The sequence below is a fragment of the Aquarana catesbeiana genome, linkage group LG11 (genome assembly GCF_042186555.1).
Source record: "Aquarana catesbeiana isolate 2022-GZ linkage group LG11, ASM4218655v1, whole genome shotgun sequence".
Lineage (NCBI taxonomy): Eukaryota > Metazoa > Chordata > Amphibia > Anura > Ranidae > Aquarana > Aquarana catesbeiana.
This window is the reverse complement of record NC_133334.1, coordinates 83,367,270-83,390,173: the sequence shown is the minus strand read 5'-3', so window position 1 is coordinate 83,390,173 and position 22,904 is coordinate 83,367,270. Positions and strand designations below refer to the sequence as shown.

Here is a 22,904-nt window from a genome sequence, read left to right as displayed (position 1 = left end):
AACAATAACCCATAATGACAATGTGAAAGAAGTTTGTTTCGAAATCTTTGCAAATTTTATAAAAAATGACATGTACATACAATGGATATAAAAAAATTACACACCCCTGTTAAAATGTCCGGTTTCTGTGTGAAAAAAATGAGACAAAGATAAATCATTTCAGAACTTTTTCCACCTTTTTAATGTGACCTATAAACGGTACAACTCAATTGAAAAACAAACTGAAATCATTTAGGGGTGGGAAGAAAAAAGAAAAAACTAAAATAATGTGGTTGCATAAGTGTGCACACCCTCTTATAACTGAGGATGTAACTGTATTCAGAATTAAGCAATCACATTCGAACTCATGCTAATTAGGAGTCTGTGCACACCTGCCATCATTTAAAGTGCCTCTGATTAATCCCAAATAAAGTTCAGCTGTTCTAGTAGGTCTTTCCTGACATTTTCTTGGTTGCATCCTACAGCAAAAGCCATGGTCCGCAGAGAGCTTCCAAAGCATCAGAGGGATCTCATTATTAAAAGGTATCAGTCAGGAGAAGGGTACAACAGAATTTCCAAGGCATTAGATATACCAGGGAACGCAGTGAAGACAGTCATCAAGTAGAGAAAATATGGCACAACAGTGACTTTACCAAGAACTGGACTTCCCTCCAAAATTGATGAAAAGACGAGAAGAAAACTGGTCAGGGAGGCTGCCAAGAGACCTACAGCAACATTAAAGAAGCTGCAGGAATATCTGGCAAGTACTGGCTGTGTGGTACATGTGACCGTAATCTCCTGTACTCTTTATATGCCTGAGCTATGGGGTAGGGTGGCAAGACTACGAACAAAAACATCCAAGCCCAGCTAAATTTAGCAAAAACACATCTGAAGTCTCCCAAAAGCGTCTGGGAAAATCTGTTGTGGTCTGATGAAACCAAGGTTGAACTTTTTGGCCTTAATTCCAAATGATATGTTTGGAGCAAAACCAACACTGCACATCACCAAAAGAACACCATACACACAGTAAAGCATGGCGGTGGCAACACCATGCTTTGGGGCTGTTTTTCTTCAGCTTGAACAGGGGCCTTAGTCAAGGTAGCGGGAATTATGAACAGTTCCAAATACCACTCAATATTGGCACAAAATCTTCAGGCTTCTGCTAGAAAGCTGAACATGTAGAGTAACTTTATCTTTCAGCATGACAACGACCCAAATAATACATCCAAATCAACAAAGGAATGGTTTCACCAGAAGAAGATTTGGAATGGCCCAGCAAGAGTCCAGACCTGAATCCGATTGAAAATCTGTGGTGTGATCTGAAGAGGGTTGGGCACAGGAGATGCCCTCGCAATCTGACAGATTTGGAGTGTTTTTTGCCAAGAAGAGTGGGCAAATATTGCCAAGTCAAGATGTGCCATGCTGATAGACTCATACCCAAAAAGACTGAGTGCTGTAAAAAAATCAAAAGGTGCTTCAATAAAGTATTAGTTTAAGGGTGTGCACACTTACGCAACCATGTTATTTTAGTCTTTTTATTTTTACTTCCCTCCACCTAAAAGATTTTAGTTTGTTGTTCAACTGAGTAGTACAGTGTATAGGTCACATTAAAGGTGGAAAAAGTTCTGAAATGATTTATCTTTGTCTAATTTTTTTACATCACAGAAAGCTGACATTTTAACAGGGATGTGTAGGCTTTTTATATTTACTGTAAGTATTCACAGACGTTTTCTCAGTACTTTGAGCATCTTTGGCACCAATTACAGCCCCAAGTCTTTTTGAGTTTGATGCTACAAGCTTGGCACACCTATTTTTGGGCAGTTTTTCCCATTATTGTTTGCATTACGTCTCAAGCTCAATCGGGTTGGATGAGGAGCGTCGGTGCACAGCCATTTTCAGATATCTTCAGAGATGTTCAATCGGTTCAAGTCTGGACTCTGGCTTGACTACTCAAGGACATTCACAGAGTTGTCCTGTAGCCACTCTTTTGTTATCTTGGCTGTGCGCTTAGGGTTGTTTTCCTGTTGGAAGATGAACCTTCGCCCCAGTCTGAGATCCAAAATGCTCTGGAACAGGTTTTCATCAAGGATGTATCTGTACATTGCCGCATTCATCTTTCCCTCAATCTTGACTAGTCTCCCAGTTCCTGTCGCTGAAAAGCATCCCCACAGCATGATGCTGCCACCACCATTCTTCACTATAGGGATGGTGTTGGCCAGGTGATGTGCGGTACCTGGCTTCCTCCAGACATGACGCTTGCTATTCAGGCCCAAGAGTTCAACCATTGTTTCATCAGACTAGAGAATTTTGTTTCTTATGGTCTGAGAGGCCTTCAAGTGCCTTTTGGCAAACTCCAGGCGGGCTGTTATGTGCCTTTTACTGAGTAGTGGCTTTTGTCTGGCCACTCTACCATACAGGCCTGATTGGTGGAGTGCTGCAGAGATGGTTGTTCTTCTGGAAGATCCTCCTCTCTCCACAGAGAAACGCTGGAGCTTTGTCCGAGTGACCATCGGGTTCTTGGTCACCTCGCTAAATAAGGCCCTTCTCCCCCAATCGCTCAGTTTGGCTGGGCAGCCACCTCTAGGAAGAGTCCTGGTGATTCCAGTCTTCTTCCATTTAAGGATAATGGAGGCCACTGTGCTTATTAGGACCTTTTGATGCTGCAGAAATTTTTCTGTACCATTCTCCAGATCTGTGCCTCGTAACAATCCTGTCTTGGAGGTCTACAGACAATTGCTTGGACTTCATGGCTTGGTTTGTGCTCTGACATGCACTGTTAACGGTGGAACGTTATTGTTGCAAAACATACTGATGGCATTGGTTACAGTTGATTTTCTAAACTTCTGAGTGTTCTAGTGAGCACTGTTAGAGCCATAATCTGAAAGTGGAAAAGAACATAATTTTACTATAAACCGGCCTCCTCGCAAGATTTCTGACAGGAGTGAATAGAATTATCAGAAGAGGTGTCCAAGAGCCAAGGACCACTTGTGGAGAGCTTCAGAAAGACCTGGAATTAGCAGATACAATTGTTTCAAAGAAAATAATAAGTAATGCACTCAACTGCCATGGCCTGTATGCACGCTTGCCGCGCAAGACTCCATTGCTGAAGAAAAAGCATATTGAAGCTTGTTTAAAATTTGCTGCACAACATGTAGACAAGCCTGTGAAATACTGGTCAGATGAGGCCAAAACCTAACTCTTTGGATGCCTTAATACACACCATGTTTGGAGGTCAAATGGCACATCACCCCAAAAACACAATACCAACAGTGAAGTTTGTGGGAACATCATGGTGTGGGGCTGTTTATCAGTATACACTACTGGCTAACTTCATGTCATTGAAGGAAGGATGAATGGAAAAATGTACCAAGACATTCTTGATAAAAAATCTGCTGCCATCTACCAGTATGATGTAGATAAAACATGGGCGGACATTTCAGCAAGACAACGATCCCAAACACAAAGCCAAGCTAACTCTCAATTGGTTTCAAAGAAAGAAAATAAAGCTGCTTGAATGGACCAGTCAATCACCTGACTTGAATCCAATAGAAAATCTATGAAAAGAACTGAAGATCCAAGTTCATAGAAGAGGCTCACGGAACCTCCAAGATTTGAAGACTGTGGAAGAATGGGCAATCACACCTGAGCAATTCATGTGACTAGTTTCTCTACACAGGAGGCGTGCTGAAGCTGTCATTACCAACAAAGGATTTTGTACCAAGTATTGTTGCAATTTTAGTTGGTGTGATCAATACTTGGTGGAGCCTATTTTTACCAATGCAAGGTGATGGCTTTTCTTGCATAAAAAGGCACTGAGCTGCTTTAACTAGTATTTGTGTGGTCATGCAACGATGTACCCACAAACAAATTTATAGAGCTTTCTTTTGGTGGTATTTGTTCACCACTGGGTTTTTTTTCTTTTTTTCTTTTTTTTATTATATAAACGGAAAAAAGGCGCAAAACTTTGAAAATAGAAACAACTTTCTGCTATAAAACATATCCAATAAAAAAATGTTTTTAAGTCTAATTTCTGAATTTGTGGTCAAAATGCACTGTGCTACATGTCTTTTGGTAAAAAAAAAAAAAAAAAAAAAAATCCCAATAAGCGTATAGTGATTGGTTTGTGCAAAAGCATCTACAAATTATGGGATATATACTGGAATTTGTATTTATTTCTTTATAGTAACAATGGTGGCAATCAGCACCTTATAGTGGGATTGTGATATTGCAGCAGGCAATCTGACACTGACGGTGTGGGGGGAATCTATACAAAATCACAATACATTCCCTCTAATAAGAAAAGATTCAGGAACGCTTGGCACTAGCTGCGTTTTTTTTTTTAATTTTTATTTTAGGAGCATTAGCTTTCTGGCTTATGGGACCCAATCTTGGATTAAAACGATCTGTACATGAATATGTTGCTCTACGTGTATGAGTACAATGAGTGCTGTTCATCTTAAATACCATATGTTTTGTTTCCAAGAGTGATCCAACTTAATCCAAGATTATCCACATAATGCTGGAATGAGCTGTATTTCTGACATTATCCCCGGCAGAGACATATCGCCTTGCAAGATGTGTACATCTATAGTCTAGTAAGTGTATAGAAATACCAGGAAGACTCGTGCGGGGAATATGATAGGAAACGGTTAAGCTTGCTGCAGAAGTCAGGGCAGTTTGCCTATTTACACCTGCTTCACCAAGCAAAGATCAAACTGTCAATATTGATTTGAAAGTCAATAGTCCAGACAAAGCAGAGCTGAAAGAAGGACAGATGGGAGGTCGTAGCAGGTACTGGTCAGAAGCTTACACTATGGGCGATGTAGACTGGAATTGACACTCATTCGAATATATCCGGTAGTGCTGTCTTTTAAAGATGTTTGCAGCCTCCAGCCCTTGAGAAACTACAAGTGCTGGCATACTGAGACTTCCAATCACAAGCTTGCAGAAAAAACATTTGCCTTACGGCTGCTTTATTTTGCTGACAGGGATTTCCAGGCATGGTAGAGGACGCTGAGATTTGTCAGTGCCTGCTTGTGTACATTATTGCAGGTAGGTTATGGTCTAGGCCCAGGGGGCCTTTAAACAAGGGGCTACTTTACTGTCTGTCAGGCTTTAGGGGGGCCAGACTGTGGCCAGTGTGAGCAGAAAATGTCCCAGGCATCAGTGGGACTAAACACTGCCCCATCATTGGTTTTAACAGGAGGAATAGTGCCCCATTGATGGTGTCAGCTGGAGGAATAGTGCCCCATTGATGGTGTCAGTGGGAGGAATAGTGCCCCATCGATGGTGTCAGTAGTAGGAATAGTGCCCCATGGTTGGTATCAATGGGAGGAATAGTGCCCCATTGATGGTGTCAGCTGGAGGAATAGTGCCCCATTGATGGTGTCAGCTGGAGGAATAGTGCCCCATTGATGGTGTCAGCGGGAGGAATAGTGCCCCATTGATGGTGTCAGCGGGAGGAATAGTGCCCCATTGATGGTGTCAGCGGGAGGAATAGTGCCCCATTGATGGTGTCAGCTGGAGGAATATTGCCCCATTGATGGTGTCAGCGGGAGGAATAGTGCCCCATTGATGGTGTCAGCGGGAGGAATAGTGCCCCATTGATGGTGTCAGCGGGAGGAATAGTGCCCCATTGATGGTGTCAGCGGGAGGAATAGTGCCCCATTGATGGTGTCAGCTGGAGGAATAGTGCCCCATTGATGGTGTCAGCTGGAGGAATAGTGCCCCATTGATGGTGTCAGCGGGAGGAATAGTGCCCCATTGATGGTGTCAGTGGGAGAAATAGTGCCCCATTGATGGTGTCAGTGGGAGGAATAGTGCCCCATTGATGGTGTCAGTAGGAGGAATAGTGCCCCATTGATGGTGTCAGTGGGAGGAATAGTGCCCCATTGATGGTGACAGTAGTAGGAATAGTGACCCGTGGTTGGTATCAATGGGAGGAATAGTGCCCCATCGATAGTGTCAGTAGCAGGAATAGTGCCCCATTAATAGTGTCAGTGGGAAGAATGGTGCCTCATCATTGGTGTCAGTTGAAGGAATAGGGTCCCAAGGGCTGGATTGAGGCAAGCCAAGGGCCGCAGTTTGGAGACCACTGGTCTACACTATAGATTGTGCCAGGGGGTGCTTTTATTAATCTCGTTGCTATCACATTAGTCCTTCTCTGACTTTGCAGTTATAGCTATATAAAAACATCTATTGCTAAATTGGGATTATCGTAAATGTGGCCATAAATAGGACACTGCATTTCTGGTAAGATCAATGGTTATTTTCTGTATATGTTAAAAATGTTCTTAGCCTGAAATATAGACGAAGATGAATGCAACCATCGCATCTAAGGGCTGGCACTGTGCAATATATTACATTTTTGTTCCCGGGTTTAGTTCTACTTTAATCGTACATCTATAGTACTGTTTAGTGCTGCTATGCTTATATAAAAAATACATTTGCAAGTTCTATAATAACTTGTATTTAAACAATATTTCCATCTACTTAGCTTTCTGCAATCTCCTGTTCAGCTGCATTCAAAATGGTAAGGGAAGAAGCAATGTAAGCTATTCAGGCTTTACAGCAGTTTAAATGTGTTTTAACCTAACAAATTACATTTTTAGTGGAAGAGAAAGGGCACAGAGATGACCTAATTAAGAAATTAATTAAGAAAGCTCCTATTCCTCGACTAACCAATCACAGTCTCAACCTGTATTATTTTAATGGCAGTGAAGAAATAACAATAGCCCTTCATCTTGTCTGAATTAGAAAACTAGCTTAACCACCTGAGACCAGGCCTATTCTGACACTTTGTTTACAAGTAAAAATCAGCATTTTTTTTATTTTTTTGCTAGAGAATTACTTAAAACCCCCAAACATTATATATATATATATATATATATATATATATATATATATATATATATATATATATATATATATATATATATATATATATATATATATATATATATATATAAATTTTTTTTTTAGCTGAGATCCTAGAAAATAAAATGGACATTGCAAATTTTTTGTGTCACGCGGTATTTGCACATCAGTGTTTCAAACACAGTTTTTTGGGAAAAAATACTCTTGAATGAATTTTAATGTAAAAAAACTCAATATATAACTTAATTTTTTTGGTAAAATATAAAAGATGTCACGCCAAATAAATAAATACATAACAGGTCAGGCTTTAAAATTGCGTGTGCTCGTGGAAAGATGACAAACTATAATACTTTAAAATCTCCATAGGCTACACTTTAAAAAATGTGTACAAGTTACCAGTTTAGAGTTACAGTGGATGTCTTGTGCTAGAATTATCGCTCTAACTATAACGTTCAGGGTGATACCGCACATGTGTGGTGCGAACACTGTTATATATGCGTGTGCGACCTACATATGCATTTGCTTCTGCACGTGAGCAGGGAGGGATGGAGACACTTTAAAAAAAAAAAATAGTATTACTTTATTTTATTTTTATTTATTTTTTTGTACACTGTCCCTTTTAATGTTCTTTTTTTTTTTTTGTTAAAGCTTAATTGAACAAGCTGAAGTTAGAAGCTAATTGGTTAGCATGCACAGCTGCACCAGATTTTGCACTCTTCAATTTTAGTAAATCAACGCCTGTGTGTCTTTGCTATTGCTGCCTCCTAAGATATATAATGTGGATATCCCATGAGGCCGCTGGAGCAGGGAGAGAATGGGTGCAGGGCCCGACAAAAAATTAGAAAAATAAACAAATGGAAAAATATTGTTTTTTATATTGCGTATTGGGGTTAGAGTGAAGGGAGGTAATGTGAGTCTAGGAAGTGAAAAGGTCTGCTTTAGCTTTGGGTCTTGCCTGAAAGAAGTTTAATCATGAACCAAGAATCTTGCAAGGGTCTGCTTGTGTATTTCTGAAAAATTAAAATCTTCCTAGTAAATGGGCAGATTTACTTTTTGAGACTTTTCATTTGTTAGTGAAAGCACATTTTGTGACTACACTAACAGACATCTTTATAAATGGCTATCTACCCAGAACTGATCTTTCTATGATGGGTGGGCTGAGTCCCCCATTACCTACTTTTATTTCTTTGACAATTTAGTGACATCTGTCTTTGCTTCCTCCTGCTGAATTCTTCACAAAGTAAAATAACTGGAGAATCATACAAATAGAAAAATATAACTAATAATAGGTGGAGTAAGTTGAAGGACCTGATTTTGGAGATTTCAATTCCACTTCACGCCTTTGTGACCACTCGGTCAAATGTTTGTTGACGCCAGACCATTACACCTATAAGAACTTGTTGGACCTCTCATTCCAAAACCATGGGTGTGAGGTTTCCCTCCACCCTCTTTGCTGATAAAGCATCCTTAACTCTTTTTGGAAGGCTTTTGACAAGATTTTGGAGTGGAAATTTGATCCTATTCAGCCAAAATCACATTTGTGAGATCAGGTATTGATGTTGAATGAGGAGGCCTGTCTCGCAGTCACCTTTTCGATGAAAGAAAGTCCTAACTAATAGGGCTGAGGTCAGGGCTCTGTGCAAGCCACTTGAGTTCCTCCATACCCAACTCATCAAATGCTGGCTTTGTGCACAGGGGCACAGTAATCCTGGAACAGAAAAGTGCCTTCCCTGAACTGTTACCACAAGGTTGGAAGCACACAATTATCTAAAATGTCTTTGTATGCTGTAGCATTACCAGTTTTTTTACCATGAAAGCACCTGAACTCATTGATTTGGAGGGGTCTGCACATACGTTAGGACATATTGTGCAGTTCAGAGCCTTCACGACTCTATCCAAAACAAGAATAAAGTGTTAGATGGGTTCCCGTTTGTCTAGCTTTGTACTGTAATACTAAACATAAAGACAATAGTTCTAGTGAAAATGTCTTGTTAGACAGGTATATACAGATCTTGTCTGCTGGCAATGTAAATATTGCATTACAACAAACCTGGTTAACTGTCCGTGTTTGCTCATGGTTAATAACAGAGCTCAAAGTAAATATTCTGTTAGGAGCCTAAACTGGAGTTATGAGTAAGAAACATTAATTCACCGTTTGTCGACCTTTTTACTCCAGAGGAACCCCTAAAGTATTTTTCAGGTCTTCGGGGGTACCCTTACTAAATCAAATTAATTGGGGGTCATTTGCAAAAGTGCCCCCTTACATTAGTGGTCTCTGGGAATAATGCAACCCTTACTGTGGTAGTCAGAGTGCCACACTTTCAAATAGCTGTTGGATGTGAAAGTATCCAGACAGATGGGAAGTTAGCCAGCCACAACTTGAGGAACCCCCTAGCAACCTCTTGAGGAGCCCTAGAGTTCCACGCAACCCTGGTTGAGAATGGCTGCATTAGTTGCTTCAGTGAAAAATAATAAAGTGTATCTTAAGCCAAATCCTTTTTTTAGGTTTGAAGAAAGTGTGGAATAGTTAAACAACTCAATTGTTTTCCTTTCCTGTTGAAGAGATACAACAGGAAGAAATGTCTCCACAATGAGGGAAAAGTTTTTGTCTCAAGATATGCTAGTGGTTACTTCGTTATTTATCAAAGTGTAATTTTATTTGCCTTATGACTGTGGTTGTTGGGCGTGTTCAAAGACTTATGCCGTGTACACACGATCGGATTCTCCAACAACAAATGTTGGATGTGAGCTTGTTGGTGGAAAGCACGACCGTTTGTATGCTCCATCGAACATTTGTTGTCGGAATTTCAGCCAACAAATGTTGGCTAGCAGGTTCTCAAATTTTCCGCCAACAAATTTTTGTTGTTGGACTTTCCGATTGTGTGTACACAAGTCCGTTGCACAAAAGTCCACGCATGCTTGAAATCAAGTGTGAGCCGGAAGCGCTCCGTCTTGTAAAACTAGAGTTCCTTATGGAGATATCACATGACTATTGAACTTCCTTTTTATCGGCTCGCCATACATCTTGTGCTGCATTACGTTCGTAATTGATGGGCAATATTTTTGTGACAGTGTGTATGCAAGACAAGTTGAAGCCAACAGCCTTCGAACAAAATTCCACGGTTTTGTTTTCGGAAAGTGCGATCGTGTGTACGGGGCATTAGACAAATAAGTTATATTTTACAATCTATCAAGGTGCCATTTGTAAGATAAAAGCTACAAAACCATAGACCTCTTGAACCAGGCTCTCCCAGAGTTAGGCCAAATCTACCCATCAGTACCAAGTTGTTGTTGGAGATGCTCTGAGGAACAGGGCAGTTATCTGTTATCTGCCGACTGTTATCCCCTTTTTCCAATAAACGTTTTCTCCAGCTACAACAGCATGTGTATATCTAATACTCTGGCTTTTCTTGGGTGTCCTTTTATGTGAGTGGTACCGAGGCCCCTCTGTAAGATAAAAAGAAAAAAAAAGTATCCAGGGGCACAGTCACTTGGCTGTCAGTGTTGCCATCTCCCAATACTGGAAATCTACCCGTTCTCCCTGCCTTGTGGAGTGGGCACAGATTGTAAAGGACATAATGACTATGGAAACCCATGTGGCATCTGACCAAAATAAATTCAAGGAAGCCTTCTCGACTTGGTCCTGCTAGCTGGCTCACAGGGACTTGAAAACCTCTAAATCCCAACAAAACTCGAAGTCTGTTACCTTTACAAAATTTTCAGGGGTTTGTTTCACCTGCCTTTTTTCCTTTCTTCCTTCTGCATCCTTCAGATTGTAACTTCTCACTTTGATATGTTGATGCTTTTTATATTGTGTCCACCTATATCTGAGGTCTCCAAACTTTCTATACAGGGGGTCAGTTTATTGTCCTTCAGATTTTAGGGGGGCCTGACTCTGGACATTGGGAGTACTAAAAGTCCTGATGTCAGCGGGAAAAAACAATGCCTCAACTTTGGTGTCCGTGGGAGGAATTGTGCCCCATCGTTGGTGTCATTGAGATGAATTGTTTCCTATCATTGATGTCATTGGGCCCAATTGTTGGTATTATTGGGAGGAATTGTGCCCTATCGTTGGGGTCATAGGGGAGGATGTGTACCCCTTCACTGGTCTCAGTGGGGGGGGGATTATGCCCCATTGTTGCTATCACTGGAAGAAATAGTGCCCCGAGGGCCAAATAAAAGCAAACAATTTGGCCCCCAGGCTGCAGTTTGGAGACCACTGACCTTAGATGTATTTCACTATAATGATTAATGCAATTCCTAATTTCCTGATCCTCCTTCCTTTCCCACCGCCCCTCTTGTTTGTTACCATTTTACCTTCTATTACATTTTTACCTCTGTATTGGCATCTAGTAATGAGCCGAACACCCCCCTGTTCGGTTCGCAGCAGAACATGCGAACAGGCAAAAAATTTGTTCGAACACGCGAACACCGTTAAAGTCTGTGGGACACGAACATGAATAATCAAAAGTGCTCATTTTAAAGGCTTGTATGCCCCAGGGGACATGTATCAATGCAAAAAAAAAGTTTTAAAAACGTCCGTTTTTTCGGGAGCAGTGATTTTAATAATGCTTAAAGTGAAACAATAAAAGTGAAATATTCCTTTAAATTTCGTACCTGGGGGAGGGGGTCTATAGTATGCCTGTAAAGTTGCGCATGTTTCCCGTGTTTAGAACAGTCCGAGAGCAATATGACATTTCTAAAAGAAAAAAAAGTCATTTAAAACTACTCGCGGCTATTAAATTGAATTGTCGGGTCTCTGCAACACACATAAAAGTCATTGAAAAAAACGGCATGGGATTCCCCCACAGTCAATTACCAGGCCCTTTGGGTCTGGTATGAATATTAACCACTTGACGACCGCCTCACGCCGCTGTACGTCGGCAAGGTGGCACGGACAGGCAAAATCACGTACATGTACGTGATTTGCCTTCCGCGGGTGGGGGGTCCGATCGGACCCCCCCCCGGTGCCCGAGGCGGTCGTCTTTTGTTCCCCGGTGATCGGAGGTGAGGGGGAGGCCATCCGTTCGTGGCCCCCCCCTCGCGATCGCCGCCGGCCAATGGGAACATTCCTTTGCTGCTGTATGCTAAACAGCAGCAAAGGAAATGATGTCATCTCTCCTCGGCTCGGTAGTTTCCGTTCCAGCGCCGAGGAGAGAAGACATCACTGTGAGTGAAAACACACACACACACACAGTAGAACATGCCAGGCACACAAAACACCCCGATCCCCCCCCCCGATCACCCCCCAATCACCCCCCCCCCCCCCCCCCGATCACCCCCCAATCACCCCCCCCCTGTCACAAACTGACACCAAGCAGGTTTTTTTTTTTTTTCTGATTACTGTATTGGTGTCAGTTTGTGACAGTTACAGTGTTAGGACAGTTACTGTTAGCCCCCTTTAGGTCTAGGGTACCCCCCCTAACACCCCCTAATAAAGTTTTAACCCCTTGATCACCCCCTGTCGCCAGTGTCGCTAAGCGATCATTTTTCTGATCGCTGTATTAGTGTCGCTGGTGACGCTAGTTAGGGACGTAAATATTTAGGTTCGCCGTCAGCGTTTTATAGTGACAGGGACCCCCATATACTACCAAATAAATGTTTTAACCCCTTGATTGCCCCCTAGTTAACCCTTTCACCACTGATCACCGTATAAGTGTTACGGTTGACGCTGGTTAGTTTGTTTATTTTTTATAGTGTCAGGGCACCCGCCGTTTATTACCGAATAAAGGTTTAGCCCCCTGATCGCCCGGCGTTGATATGCGTCACCCCAGGCAGCATCAGATTAGCGCCAGTACCGCTAACACCCACGCACGCAGCATACGCCTCCCTTAGTGGTATATCGATCGATCACTGTCACTTACAAAACACTAAACGCATAACTGCAGCGTTCGCAGAGTCAGGCCTGATCCCTGCGATCGCTAACAGTTTTTTTGGTAGCATTTTGGTGAACTGGCAAGCACCAGCCCCAGGCAGCGTCAGGTTAGCGCCAGTAGCGCTAACACCCACGCACGCACCGTACACCTCCCTTAGTGGTATAGTATCTGATCGGATCAATATCTGATCCGATCAGATCTATACTAGCGTCCCCAGCAGTTTAGGGTTCCCAAAAACGCAGTGTTAGCGGGATCAGCCCAGATACCTGCTAGCACCTGCGTTTTGCCCCTCCGCCCGGCCCAGCCCAGCCCACCCAAGTGCAGTATCGATCGATCACTGACACTTACAAAACACTAAATGCATAACTGCAGCGTTCGCAGAGTCAGGCCTGATCCCTGCGATCGCTAACCGTTTTTTTGGTAGTATTTTGGTGAACTGGCAAGCACCAGCCCCAAGCAGCGTCAGGTTAGCGCCAGTATCGCTAACACCCACGCACGCAGCATACGCCTCCCTTAGTGGTATAGTATCTGAACGGATCAATATCTGATCCGATCAGATCTATACTGGCGTCCCCAGCAGTTTAGGGTTCCCAAAAACGCAGTGTTAGCGGGATCAGCCCAGATACCTGCTAGCACCTGCATTTTGCCCCTCCGCCCGGCCCAGCTCAGCCCACCCAAGTGCAGTATCGATCGATCACTGTCACTTACAAAACACTTAACGCATAACTGCAGCGTTCGCAGAGTCAGGCCTGATCCCTGCGATCGCTAACAGTTTTTTTGGTAGCTTTTTATTGAACTGGCAAGCGCCAGCGGCCTAGTACACCCCGGTCGTAGTCAAACCAGCACTGCAGTAACACTTGGTGATGTGGCGAGTCCCATAAGTGCAGTTCAAGCTGGTGAGGTGGCAAGCACAAGTAGTGTCCCGCTGCCACCAAGAAGACAAACACAGGCCCGTCGTGCCCATAATGCCCTTCCTGCTGCATTCGCCAATCCTAATTGGGAACCCACCGCTTCTGCAGCGCCCGTACTTCCCCCATTCACATCCCCAACCAAATGCAGTCAGCTGCATGAGAGGCATTTTCTTTATGTCCTCCCGAGTACCCCTACCCAACCAACCCCCCAAAAAAGATGTCATGTCTGCAGCAAGTGCGGATATAGGCGTGACACCCGCTATTATTTTCCCTCCTGTCCTGACAATCCTGGTCTTTGCATTGGTGAATGTTTTGAACGCTACCATTCACTAGTTGAGTATTAGCGTAGGGTACAGCATTGCACAGACTAGGCACACTTTCACAGGGTCTCCCAAGATGCCATCGCATTTTGAGAGACCCGAACCTGGAACCGGTTACAGTTATAAAAGTTAGTTACAAAAAAGTGTAAAAAAAAAAAATATATATATAAAATAAAAAAAAATAGTTGTCGTTTCATTGTTCTCTCTCTCTCTCTATTCTCTCTATTGTTCTGCTCTTTTTTACTGTATTCTATTCTGCAATGTTTTATTGTTATTATGTTTTATCATGTTTGCTTTTCAGGTATGCAATTTTTTATACTTTACCGTTTACTGTGCTTTATTGTTAACCATTTTTTTGTCTTCAGGTACGCCATTCACGACTTTGAGTGGTTATACCAGAATGATGCCTGCAGGTTTAGGTATCATCTTGGTATCATTCTTTTCAGCCAGCGGTCGGCTTTCATGTAAAAGCAATCCTAGCGGCTAATTAGCCTCTAGACTGCTTTTACAAGCCGTGGGAGGGAATGCCCCCCCACCGTCTTCCGTGTTTTTCTCTGGCTCTCCTGTCTCAACAGGGAACCTGAGAATGCAGCCGGTGATTCAGCCAGCTGACCATAGAGCTGATCAGAGACCAGAGTGGCTCCAAACATCTCTATGGCCTAAGAAACCGGAAGCTACGAGCATTTTATGACTTAGATTTCGCCGGATGTAAATAGCGCCATTGGGAAATTGGGGAAGCATTTTATCACACCGATCTTGGTGTCGTCAGATGCTTTGAGGGCAGAGGAGAGATCTAGGGTCTAATAGACCCCAATTTTTTCAAAAAAGAGTACCTGTCACTACCTATTGCTATCATAGGGGATATTTACATTCCCCGAGATAACAATAAAAATGATTAAAAAAAAAAAAAAAATGAAAGAACAGTTTAAAAATAAGTTAAAAAAGCAAAAAAATAATAAAGAAAAAAAAAAAAAAGCACCCCTGTCGCCCCCTGCTCTCGCGCTAAGGCGAACGCAAGCGGCGGTCTGTCGTCAAACGTAAACAGCAATTGCACCATGCATGTGAGGTATCACCGCGAAGGTCAGATCGAGGGCAGTAATTTTTGCAGTAGACCTCCTCTGTAAATCTAAAGTGGTAACCTGTAAAGGCTTTTAAAGGCTTTTAAAAATGTATTTATTTTGTTGCCACTGCACGTTTGTGCGCAATTTTAAAGCATGTCATATTTGGTAACCATGTACTCGGCCTAAGATCATCTTTTTTATTTCATCAAACATTTGGGCAATATAGTGTGTTTTTAATGCATTAAAATTTAAAAAAGTGTGTTTTTTCCCAAAAAAATGCGTTTGAAAAATCGCTGCGCAAATACTGTGTGAAAAAAAAAAATGAAACACCCACCATTTTAATCTGTAGGGCATTTGCTTTAAAAAAATATATAATGTTTGGGGGTTCAAAGTAATTTTTTTGCAAAAAAAAAAAACTTTTTCATGTAAACAATGAGTGTCAGAAAGGGCTTTGTCTTCAAGTGGTTAGAAGAGTGAGTGATGTGTGACATAAGCTTCTAAATGTTGTGCATAAAATGCCAGGACAGTTCAAAACCCCCCCAAATGACCCCATTTTGGAAAGTAGACACCCCAAGCTATTTGCTGAGGGGCATGTCGAGTCCATGGAATATTTTATATTGCGACACAAGTTGCGGGAAAGAGACTATTTTTTTTTTATTTATTTTTGCACAAAGTTGTCACTAAATGATATATTGCTCAAACATGCCATGGGAATATGTGAAATTACACCCCAAAATACATTCTGTTGCTTCTCCTGAGTACGGGGATACCACATGTGTGAGACTTTTTGGGAGCCTAGCCACGTACGGGACCCCGAAAACCAAGCACCGCCTTCAGGCTTTCTAAGGGCGTGAATTTTTGATTTCACTCTTCACAGTTTTGGAGGCCATGGAAAGCCCAGGTGGCACAAAACCCCCCCAAATGACCCCATTTTGGAAAGTAGACACCCCAAGCTATTTGCTGAGAGGTATAGTGAGTATTTTGCAGACCTCACTTTTTGTCACAAAGTTTTGAAATTTGAAAAAAGAAAAAAAAAAATGTTTTTTCTTGTCTTTCTTCATTTTCAAAAACAAATGAGAGCTGCAAAATACTCACCATGCCTCTCAGCAAATAGCTTGGGGTGTCTACTTTCCAAAATGGGGTCATTTGGGGGGGTTTTGTGCCACCTGGGCATTCCATGGCCTCCGAAACTGTGATAGGCAGTGAAGAGTGAAATCAAAAATTTACACCCTTAGAAATCCTGAAGGCGGTGCTTGGTTTTCAGGGCCCCGTACGCGGCTAGGCTCCCAAAAAGTCCCACACATGTGGTATCCCCGTACTCAGGAGAAGCAGCTGAATGTATTTTGGGGTGCAATTCCACATAGGCCCATGGCCTGTGTGAGCAATATATCATTTAGTGACAACTTTTTGTAAATTTTTTATTTTTTTTTTTGTCATTATTCAATCACTTGGGACAAAAAAAATAAATATGGGTTCAACATGCCTCTCAGCAATTTCCTTGGGGTGTCTACTTTCCAAAATGGGGTAATTTGGGGGGGTTTTGTACTACCCTGCCATTTTAGCACCTCAAGAAATGACATAGGCAGTCATAAACTAAAAGCTGTGTAAATTACAGAAAATGTACCCTAGTTTGTAGACGCTATAACTTTTGCGCAAACCAATAAATATACGCTTATTGACATTTTTTTTTACCAAAGACATGTGGCCGAATACATTTGGCCTAAATGTATGACTAAAATTTAGTTTATTGGATTTTTTTTATAACAAAAAGTAGAAAATATCATTTTTTTTCAAAATTTTCGGTCTTTTTCCGTTTATAGCGCAAAAAATAAAAACTGCAGAGGTGATCAAATACCATCAAAAGAAAGCACTATTTGTGGGAAGAAAAGGACGCAAATTTCGTTTGGGTACAGCATTGCATGACCGCGCAATTAGCAGTTAAAGCGACGCCGTGCCAAATTGGAAAAAGACCTCTGGTCCTTAGGCAGCATAATGGTCCGGGGCTCAAGTGGTTAAGGGGAACCCCGAACCAAAACAATAAAAAAAAAAATTGTGCGGGGGTCCCCCTAAATTCCATCCTTCACGTCTGGCATGGATATTAAGGGGAACCCCGCGCCAAATTTTTAAAAAAAAAATGGCGTGGGGGTCCCCCTCAAAATCCATACCAGACCCTTCAGGTCTGGTATGGATTTTAAGGGGAACTCCGCGCCAAAATAAAAAAAAAAAATTTTAAAAATGGCGTGGGGTCCCCCAAAAAATCAATACCAGATCTGACAACGCAACCTGGCAAGCCGCAGGAAAAGGGGGGGGACGAGAGAGTGCCCCCCCCTCCTGAACCGTACCAGGCCACATGCCCTCAACATAGGGAGGATGTCCCCATGTTGATGGGGACAAGGGCCTCATCCCTACAACCCTTGCCCGGTGGTTGTGGGGGTCTGCAGGCGGGGGGCTTATCGGAATCTGGAAGCCCCCTTTAACAAGGGGACCCCCAGATCCCAGCCCCCCCTGTGTGAATTGGTAATGGGGTACAAATGTACCCCTACAATTTCACAAAAAATGTGTCAAAAATGTTAAAGCCGGTTTTTGACAATTCCTTTATAAATGTTCCTTCTTTCCCCGCTTCTTCTTCCATCTAATTCTGGTCTTCGTTTGGTTTTCTTCTTGTTCTTACCCCGCTTCTTCCTCTATCTTCCTCTGCTTGTTCCTCTGGTCTTCTCCTCTGGCATCTTTCTCCGATCTTCTCCCGCATCTTCCTCCGGCTTCTTCTTCCCCGCTTCATCCTCCGGATGATCCACCTCAATGGGAGTCTCCCGCTGTGTGATGCTTCTGTTCTTCTGACAGCTCTTATATAACTGAGGGCCTGTGGCTTTCCCCGTGGTGTCAGAGGGGGGACGGGGTGACCCGTTTACATAAACGGGTCACCCTGCCCCCTCTGACGCCTCAGGAAAACCATAGGGAAGTCCCCGTGTGTCAGAGGGGGCGGGGTCACTGGGTGGCCCCGCCCTCAGTTATATAGGAGCTGTCAGAAGAACAGAAGCGTCACACAGCGGGAGACTCCCATTGAGGTGCAACTCATGTTCGACTCGAACAGACAGCACATCCCTATTGGCATCCTTATATAACACTCAAATAAAGATTTATTTGAACGGATATGTGACTTCTCAAGCTGTTTTTTATGTAAATCTTGTAAGGAGGAAATCTGGGAAATGCATACTCTGAAGCAAGTTCTAGAAAGGAGCAGTCTGCAGGAGAGGATGTGGGGATCACTAGTAGCTGATTGTGGTTACAGAAGAAGATTATGAAAGTGAGAAGTGGTTCTGTGGCTCTGCATTGTGGTTTTACAAGTTTGCAGTATTAAAAAAGCAAAACATTTCCAGTAAAAGTCAGAGCGGGTGAGGTTCAGTGTGACACAAAAAGACACGGGACAGAGTTATGCTCTATAGCAGGTATATGCATAGACAGAAACAAGCTGAGGAGGAGAAGGAATGGACGTTGGTGGTTGCTGAGCAGAGTGGGAACAGAAGCCACTTGTTAGGCTGTGGCGTCAGAGCTAGTAAGTTTACTGTACATTCACTATTGTTCAAGTCATGGCCTAGGGCAGCAGAAACAAGGACCCCATATTCGTATTCATGCTAGATGCAAAGCAGCAGACCGATGAACCAGCTCAGATTGTAAGCTCTGCAGAGCAAACAGATCTTCTAGTGTCTATGCTGATGATGTAATGTCTACTATGTATTATTGATTACTGTTCACTTGCAGCACTTTAGTTCATGATGACCAGCTGTTTTATCTGTTGGCTTCAGTTTGGTTTTCTGTTTTTCAGAAAGAATTCCCGAGTAAGGAGTTTCACAGCCAGTATTTTTTCTGAGCGATTAGTAAAATTGTGTAATAGATCAATAAACCGGTTAAAGACAATTCATTTGTTTTGTGCAAATAAAAAAAGAAATGAAATCTTGATGTTCAGTGCAGTAGTTTGCATCTAGTTTAATTTATTGTTGTCACATGACATTCTTATCCACATGCTATATTGTCATATTTGATCATTTGTTTCCTTTTTTTTCAGACAATAAAGGCAGGCCGCGGTGACACAGTGCTTGCTGCTCACCATGCCGGGGATTGTTGTATTCCGCCGGCGCTGGTCTGTGGGCAGCGATGATTTGGTGCTGCCAGGAATCTTCCTTTTTGTACTACACAGCACCTGGTAAGTGGTATGGTGATCTGATTCAAATTATACCATTATCCAGAGATTTATTTAATACAAAGATTTTGGTATTGCACAAAAGTTTGAGCTCCCTAATCTTACCTTACCTTTAAAGAGGTTGTAAACCTCTGGGGAAAAAAAACCCCCTGCAAGACAAAGGCATAATGAGCTAGTATGCCCTGAATTGGCGTCGGCACTCCGAGTACACGGCGAACTTCTTCCACCGGAGTTACTTCCGGGTTTGCGGCTCTGGCCAATCACTCCACCGGAGCCCTGAACACGGGAGCCGCCGGTCACAGCATGAGTCCTGAAGAAACAGCACCAGGGGCCCGTTTCTTCAGTGCGCATGCGCTGATGATGTTGGCAGCAGCGCATATACTGAATATTTACTAAACTGTGCAAGTTTAGGAGATATTCAAGGTACCTTTAGGTTAGCCTTGTTATAGGCTTACCAGTAGGTAAAAGTGGTGTAACAGAGTTTACAACCACTTTAGGAGATAAGGGTGTCTCCATACATGCATAGAATTCCTTCTTTCAGCCTGTGGGCTAAATAAAAGAAAACTAGCAGATTCCTCGATTCACTCTCAATGTCATGAATGGGCAGATTTCTCCTACTGGCTATTGTATTCTTATACCTGCTGTCAAAATGCCAGAAAAGTTGCTGCATGTGATTGGATGGGGCCACTGTTTTTTCACCCAGCCCTGTTGTCAAAAGTTTAATAAAACAGTTGACATTTGTCGAGCTAGACTATGCCAGCGGGAGCACCTATGGGTCAAATTTCATCCAATTCAATGGGAATTACCCAAATTAGTGTATGGCAGCATTAAAAGAGAAGTATGGGAATGTTATTTTTGGAATGATAATTGCCTAGGTAGATGCAGCATCTGTCCTCCTCCAGCTCTAAGACTGAGAAGAGAGAAATCAAACACCGACAATCGCTCGGTTCTCAGAGCTCAGTGAACAGAGAGCTGGTGATTGTCAGCTTGCTCTGCAAGCAAGCTTAGGCTGTATTTCTCCTTTAACCGCTTTGTGACCGCCTCGCGCAGATATACTGCAGCAGAAAGGGCACGTACAGGCAGATTAACGTACCTGTACGTTGCCCTTTAAGAGGCGGCTTGTGGGCGTGCGCGACCGTTATCGTCTCATGGTGAGGAAGAATGGGGAGATGCTAATGTAAACAAGTAGCTCCCCATTCTGCCTAGTGACACTGTCACTGATATCTGCTCCCTGTGATCGGGAGCGGCAATCAGTGTAGTGCCACACACAGCCCCTCCACCCACAGTTAGAAACACTCCCTAGGACACACTTAACCCCTACAGCGCCACCTAGAGGTTAACCCCTTCATTGCCAGTGACATTTTTATAGTAATCAATGCCATTTTTTAGCATTGATTGCTGTATTAATGCCAATGGTCCCAAAAATGTGTCAAAATTGTCCGCCATAATGTCACAGTCACGATAAAAATCACTGATCACCGCCATTACTAGTAAAAAAAAAAATTATTCATAAAAATGCCATAAAAATATATTTTGTAGACGCTATAACTTTTGCGCAAACCAATCAATAAGCGCTTATTGCGATTTTTTTTTTTTTTTTTTTTAACAAAAATATGTAGAAGAATACGTATCGACCCAAACTGAGGGAAAAAAAATGTTTTTTTATATATTTTTTGGGGATATTTATTATAGAAAAAAGTAAAAAATAATGCGTTTTTTTTCAAAATTGTCGCTCTATTTTTGTTTATAGCGCAAAAAATAAAAACCGCAGAGGTGATCAAATACCACCATAAGAAAGCTCTATTTGTTGGAAAAAAATGACGTCAATTTTGTTTGGGAGCCACATCGCACCACCGCGCAATTGTCAGTTAAATTGACGCAGTGTCGAATCGCAAAAAGTGCTCTGGTCTTTGGCCAGCAAAATGGTCCGGGGCTTAAGTGGTTAAAGAAGAAGTATGGCCAAAGCTTTTTTGCTCCTATGGATCACAGGAGTGCAGTTAGTTCTGCACTCCTTTGACCTGTTTTCAGCTGACCGCGGGCTAAAGTGGCGAGACGCTGGGAGACTGCGCCAGCTGCTCTCACCCCCTCCGCAGCCTGGCGCTTCAGGAAATGCTGGAGGGGGAGAGCAGAGAGACATTGATTGACTTTCTTCTCAGAGCAGAGGGGAGAACTGAGCTATCAAACACTGCTGCATTCACCTAGGTAAGAGTGTGTGTGTGTGTGTGTGTGTGTATGTGTATATATATATATATATATATATATATATATATATATATATATATATATATATATATATATATATATATATATATATATATATATATATATATATATATATATATATCTCTTAATCCAAGCTTCTTTTATATGTTTTTATATCGAAAGTGGTCATCCTGTCCAGCCCACACTCCTACCCCAGATGATGTACTTACCTGAATCAGACAACCGCACCTTTAAGAAAATTTAGAGCCTCCAGTTGAAATCTTCTTTTCCCCTAGCCACACCTGCACATAGACATTTTCTGAAATAGAGCAAGAAGGAGGGGTTGGATGCAATTTCTCTTGAATTGCATTCATCCGTGAAAGTGCACCTTTACATTCCACAAGCATGTGAACATAGTGACTCTCATAATACATAACTTGAAGAACAATGTCAGAGAAAGCTTTGACATGCAGGATGTTATTGACAGCCTGCTGTCATCTTTACTATGCTACGTGAGAGTCAAAATGGTAGCCCGTAAAGAGGGAATACCAGGGTACACAGGAGTAGGGTTTTTGTCCACAAATTTTGCACTATTTAAATTTTTATTGGCTCATATTTGACAGGGATTTCTGTAAAACCCTGGAACACGAAAGGGATCCTTCAATGGAGGAGTTGCGGATGACCATCACCCATCTGCCCTCCTCCAATCTCAGAACACCTAGTATGGAATGAAAAGAATGCAAGACTTTTTGTGAATTGAGGAGATGCACAGGGAACGACCCGCTATGATCAGTGTAGTAGAGCTGGGGCAGCAAGATTCTTTGCCGAAAGTTTAGCAGTTACAGTGGTGTCCTGGATGAATAAAAGTAAGAATTTAGAAGATACTAATTGCAGAAGTAGACAGTAATGGGACACCCACTATGGCTTTATGACCATATACTGTATATGGCTAACAGCAAAAAATAAAAATAAAAAAAACTTTTTTCTTGGAGAACAGCTTTAAGCTGGCTATACACTGTACCAAATTTGGCTGGTCCAGTACGGAACGGCTGAGTTTCAGTCAGTGTATGAAGGGACAGAATTTAGAAATATTTCAGTTGATCGGGGTTCTGCTGTCAGAATTGAATGTCCTTCCTGATTCCTCCATCCATCTAATTTGTGTGGATGGTGGAATCTGTTTTTTTTTTTTTTTTTGTTTCTTTTTTTTTTTTTTCTTTTTTTCTTTCGATCAGCCACTGGCAGAGCAAAAAAACAGTAGATGTGTATGGCCATCTTACCCTAATGCTGGCCATGTAAATAGCAGTTTTCTGACAACTGCAAGTTTTTGTAAAAATGATCGAAGCGTTATTTGAAACCCATCACCAACAATATATGGCAGTGGTAGGTTACATTTATCCAGCCAATTGTAACAGACAGCCGTACTAAAGGGGATTTTAAATGCATGCCAACTGATGAAGTAGTGCCCAAAAGGGGCTCCTATG

At 42.3% G+C, this 22,904-nt stretch overlaps 1 protein-coding gene and 1 long non-coding RNA gene across 4 annotated transcripts in view; one reads left to right on the top strand and one right to left on the bottom strand.

Annotated features, from left to right (window-relative positions):
* The window catches only part of DAGLA (diacylglycerol lipase alpha), a 132,317-nt gene that overhangs the window by 30,572 nt on the left and 78,841 nt on the right, over positions 1-22,904 (top strand). Inside the window, exons 1-2 of one of the 3 annotated variants that reach the window (XM_073604666.1) lie at positions 4,711-4,770; positions 19,087-19,224. In XM_073604666.1, coding sequence (XP_073460767.1) covers positions 19,130-19,224 — 95 coding nt within the window. In that variant the 5' untranslated portion in view covers positions 4,711-4,770; positions 19,087-19,129. The other 2 variants (XM_073604665.1, XM_073604664.1) reach the window with 2 other exon arrangements.
* On the bottom strand, positions 158-21,746 carry LOC141112150 (uncharacterized). The gene is made up of 2 exons (XR_012236531.1): positions 21,654-21,746; positions 158-2,857 (listed from the first exon to the last, which is right to left on the bottom strand). It is a non-coding gene; the product is annotated as an uncharacterized lncRNA (long non-coding RNA).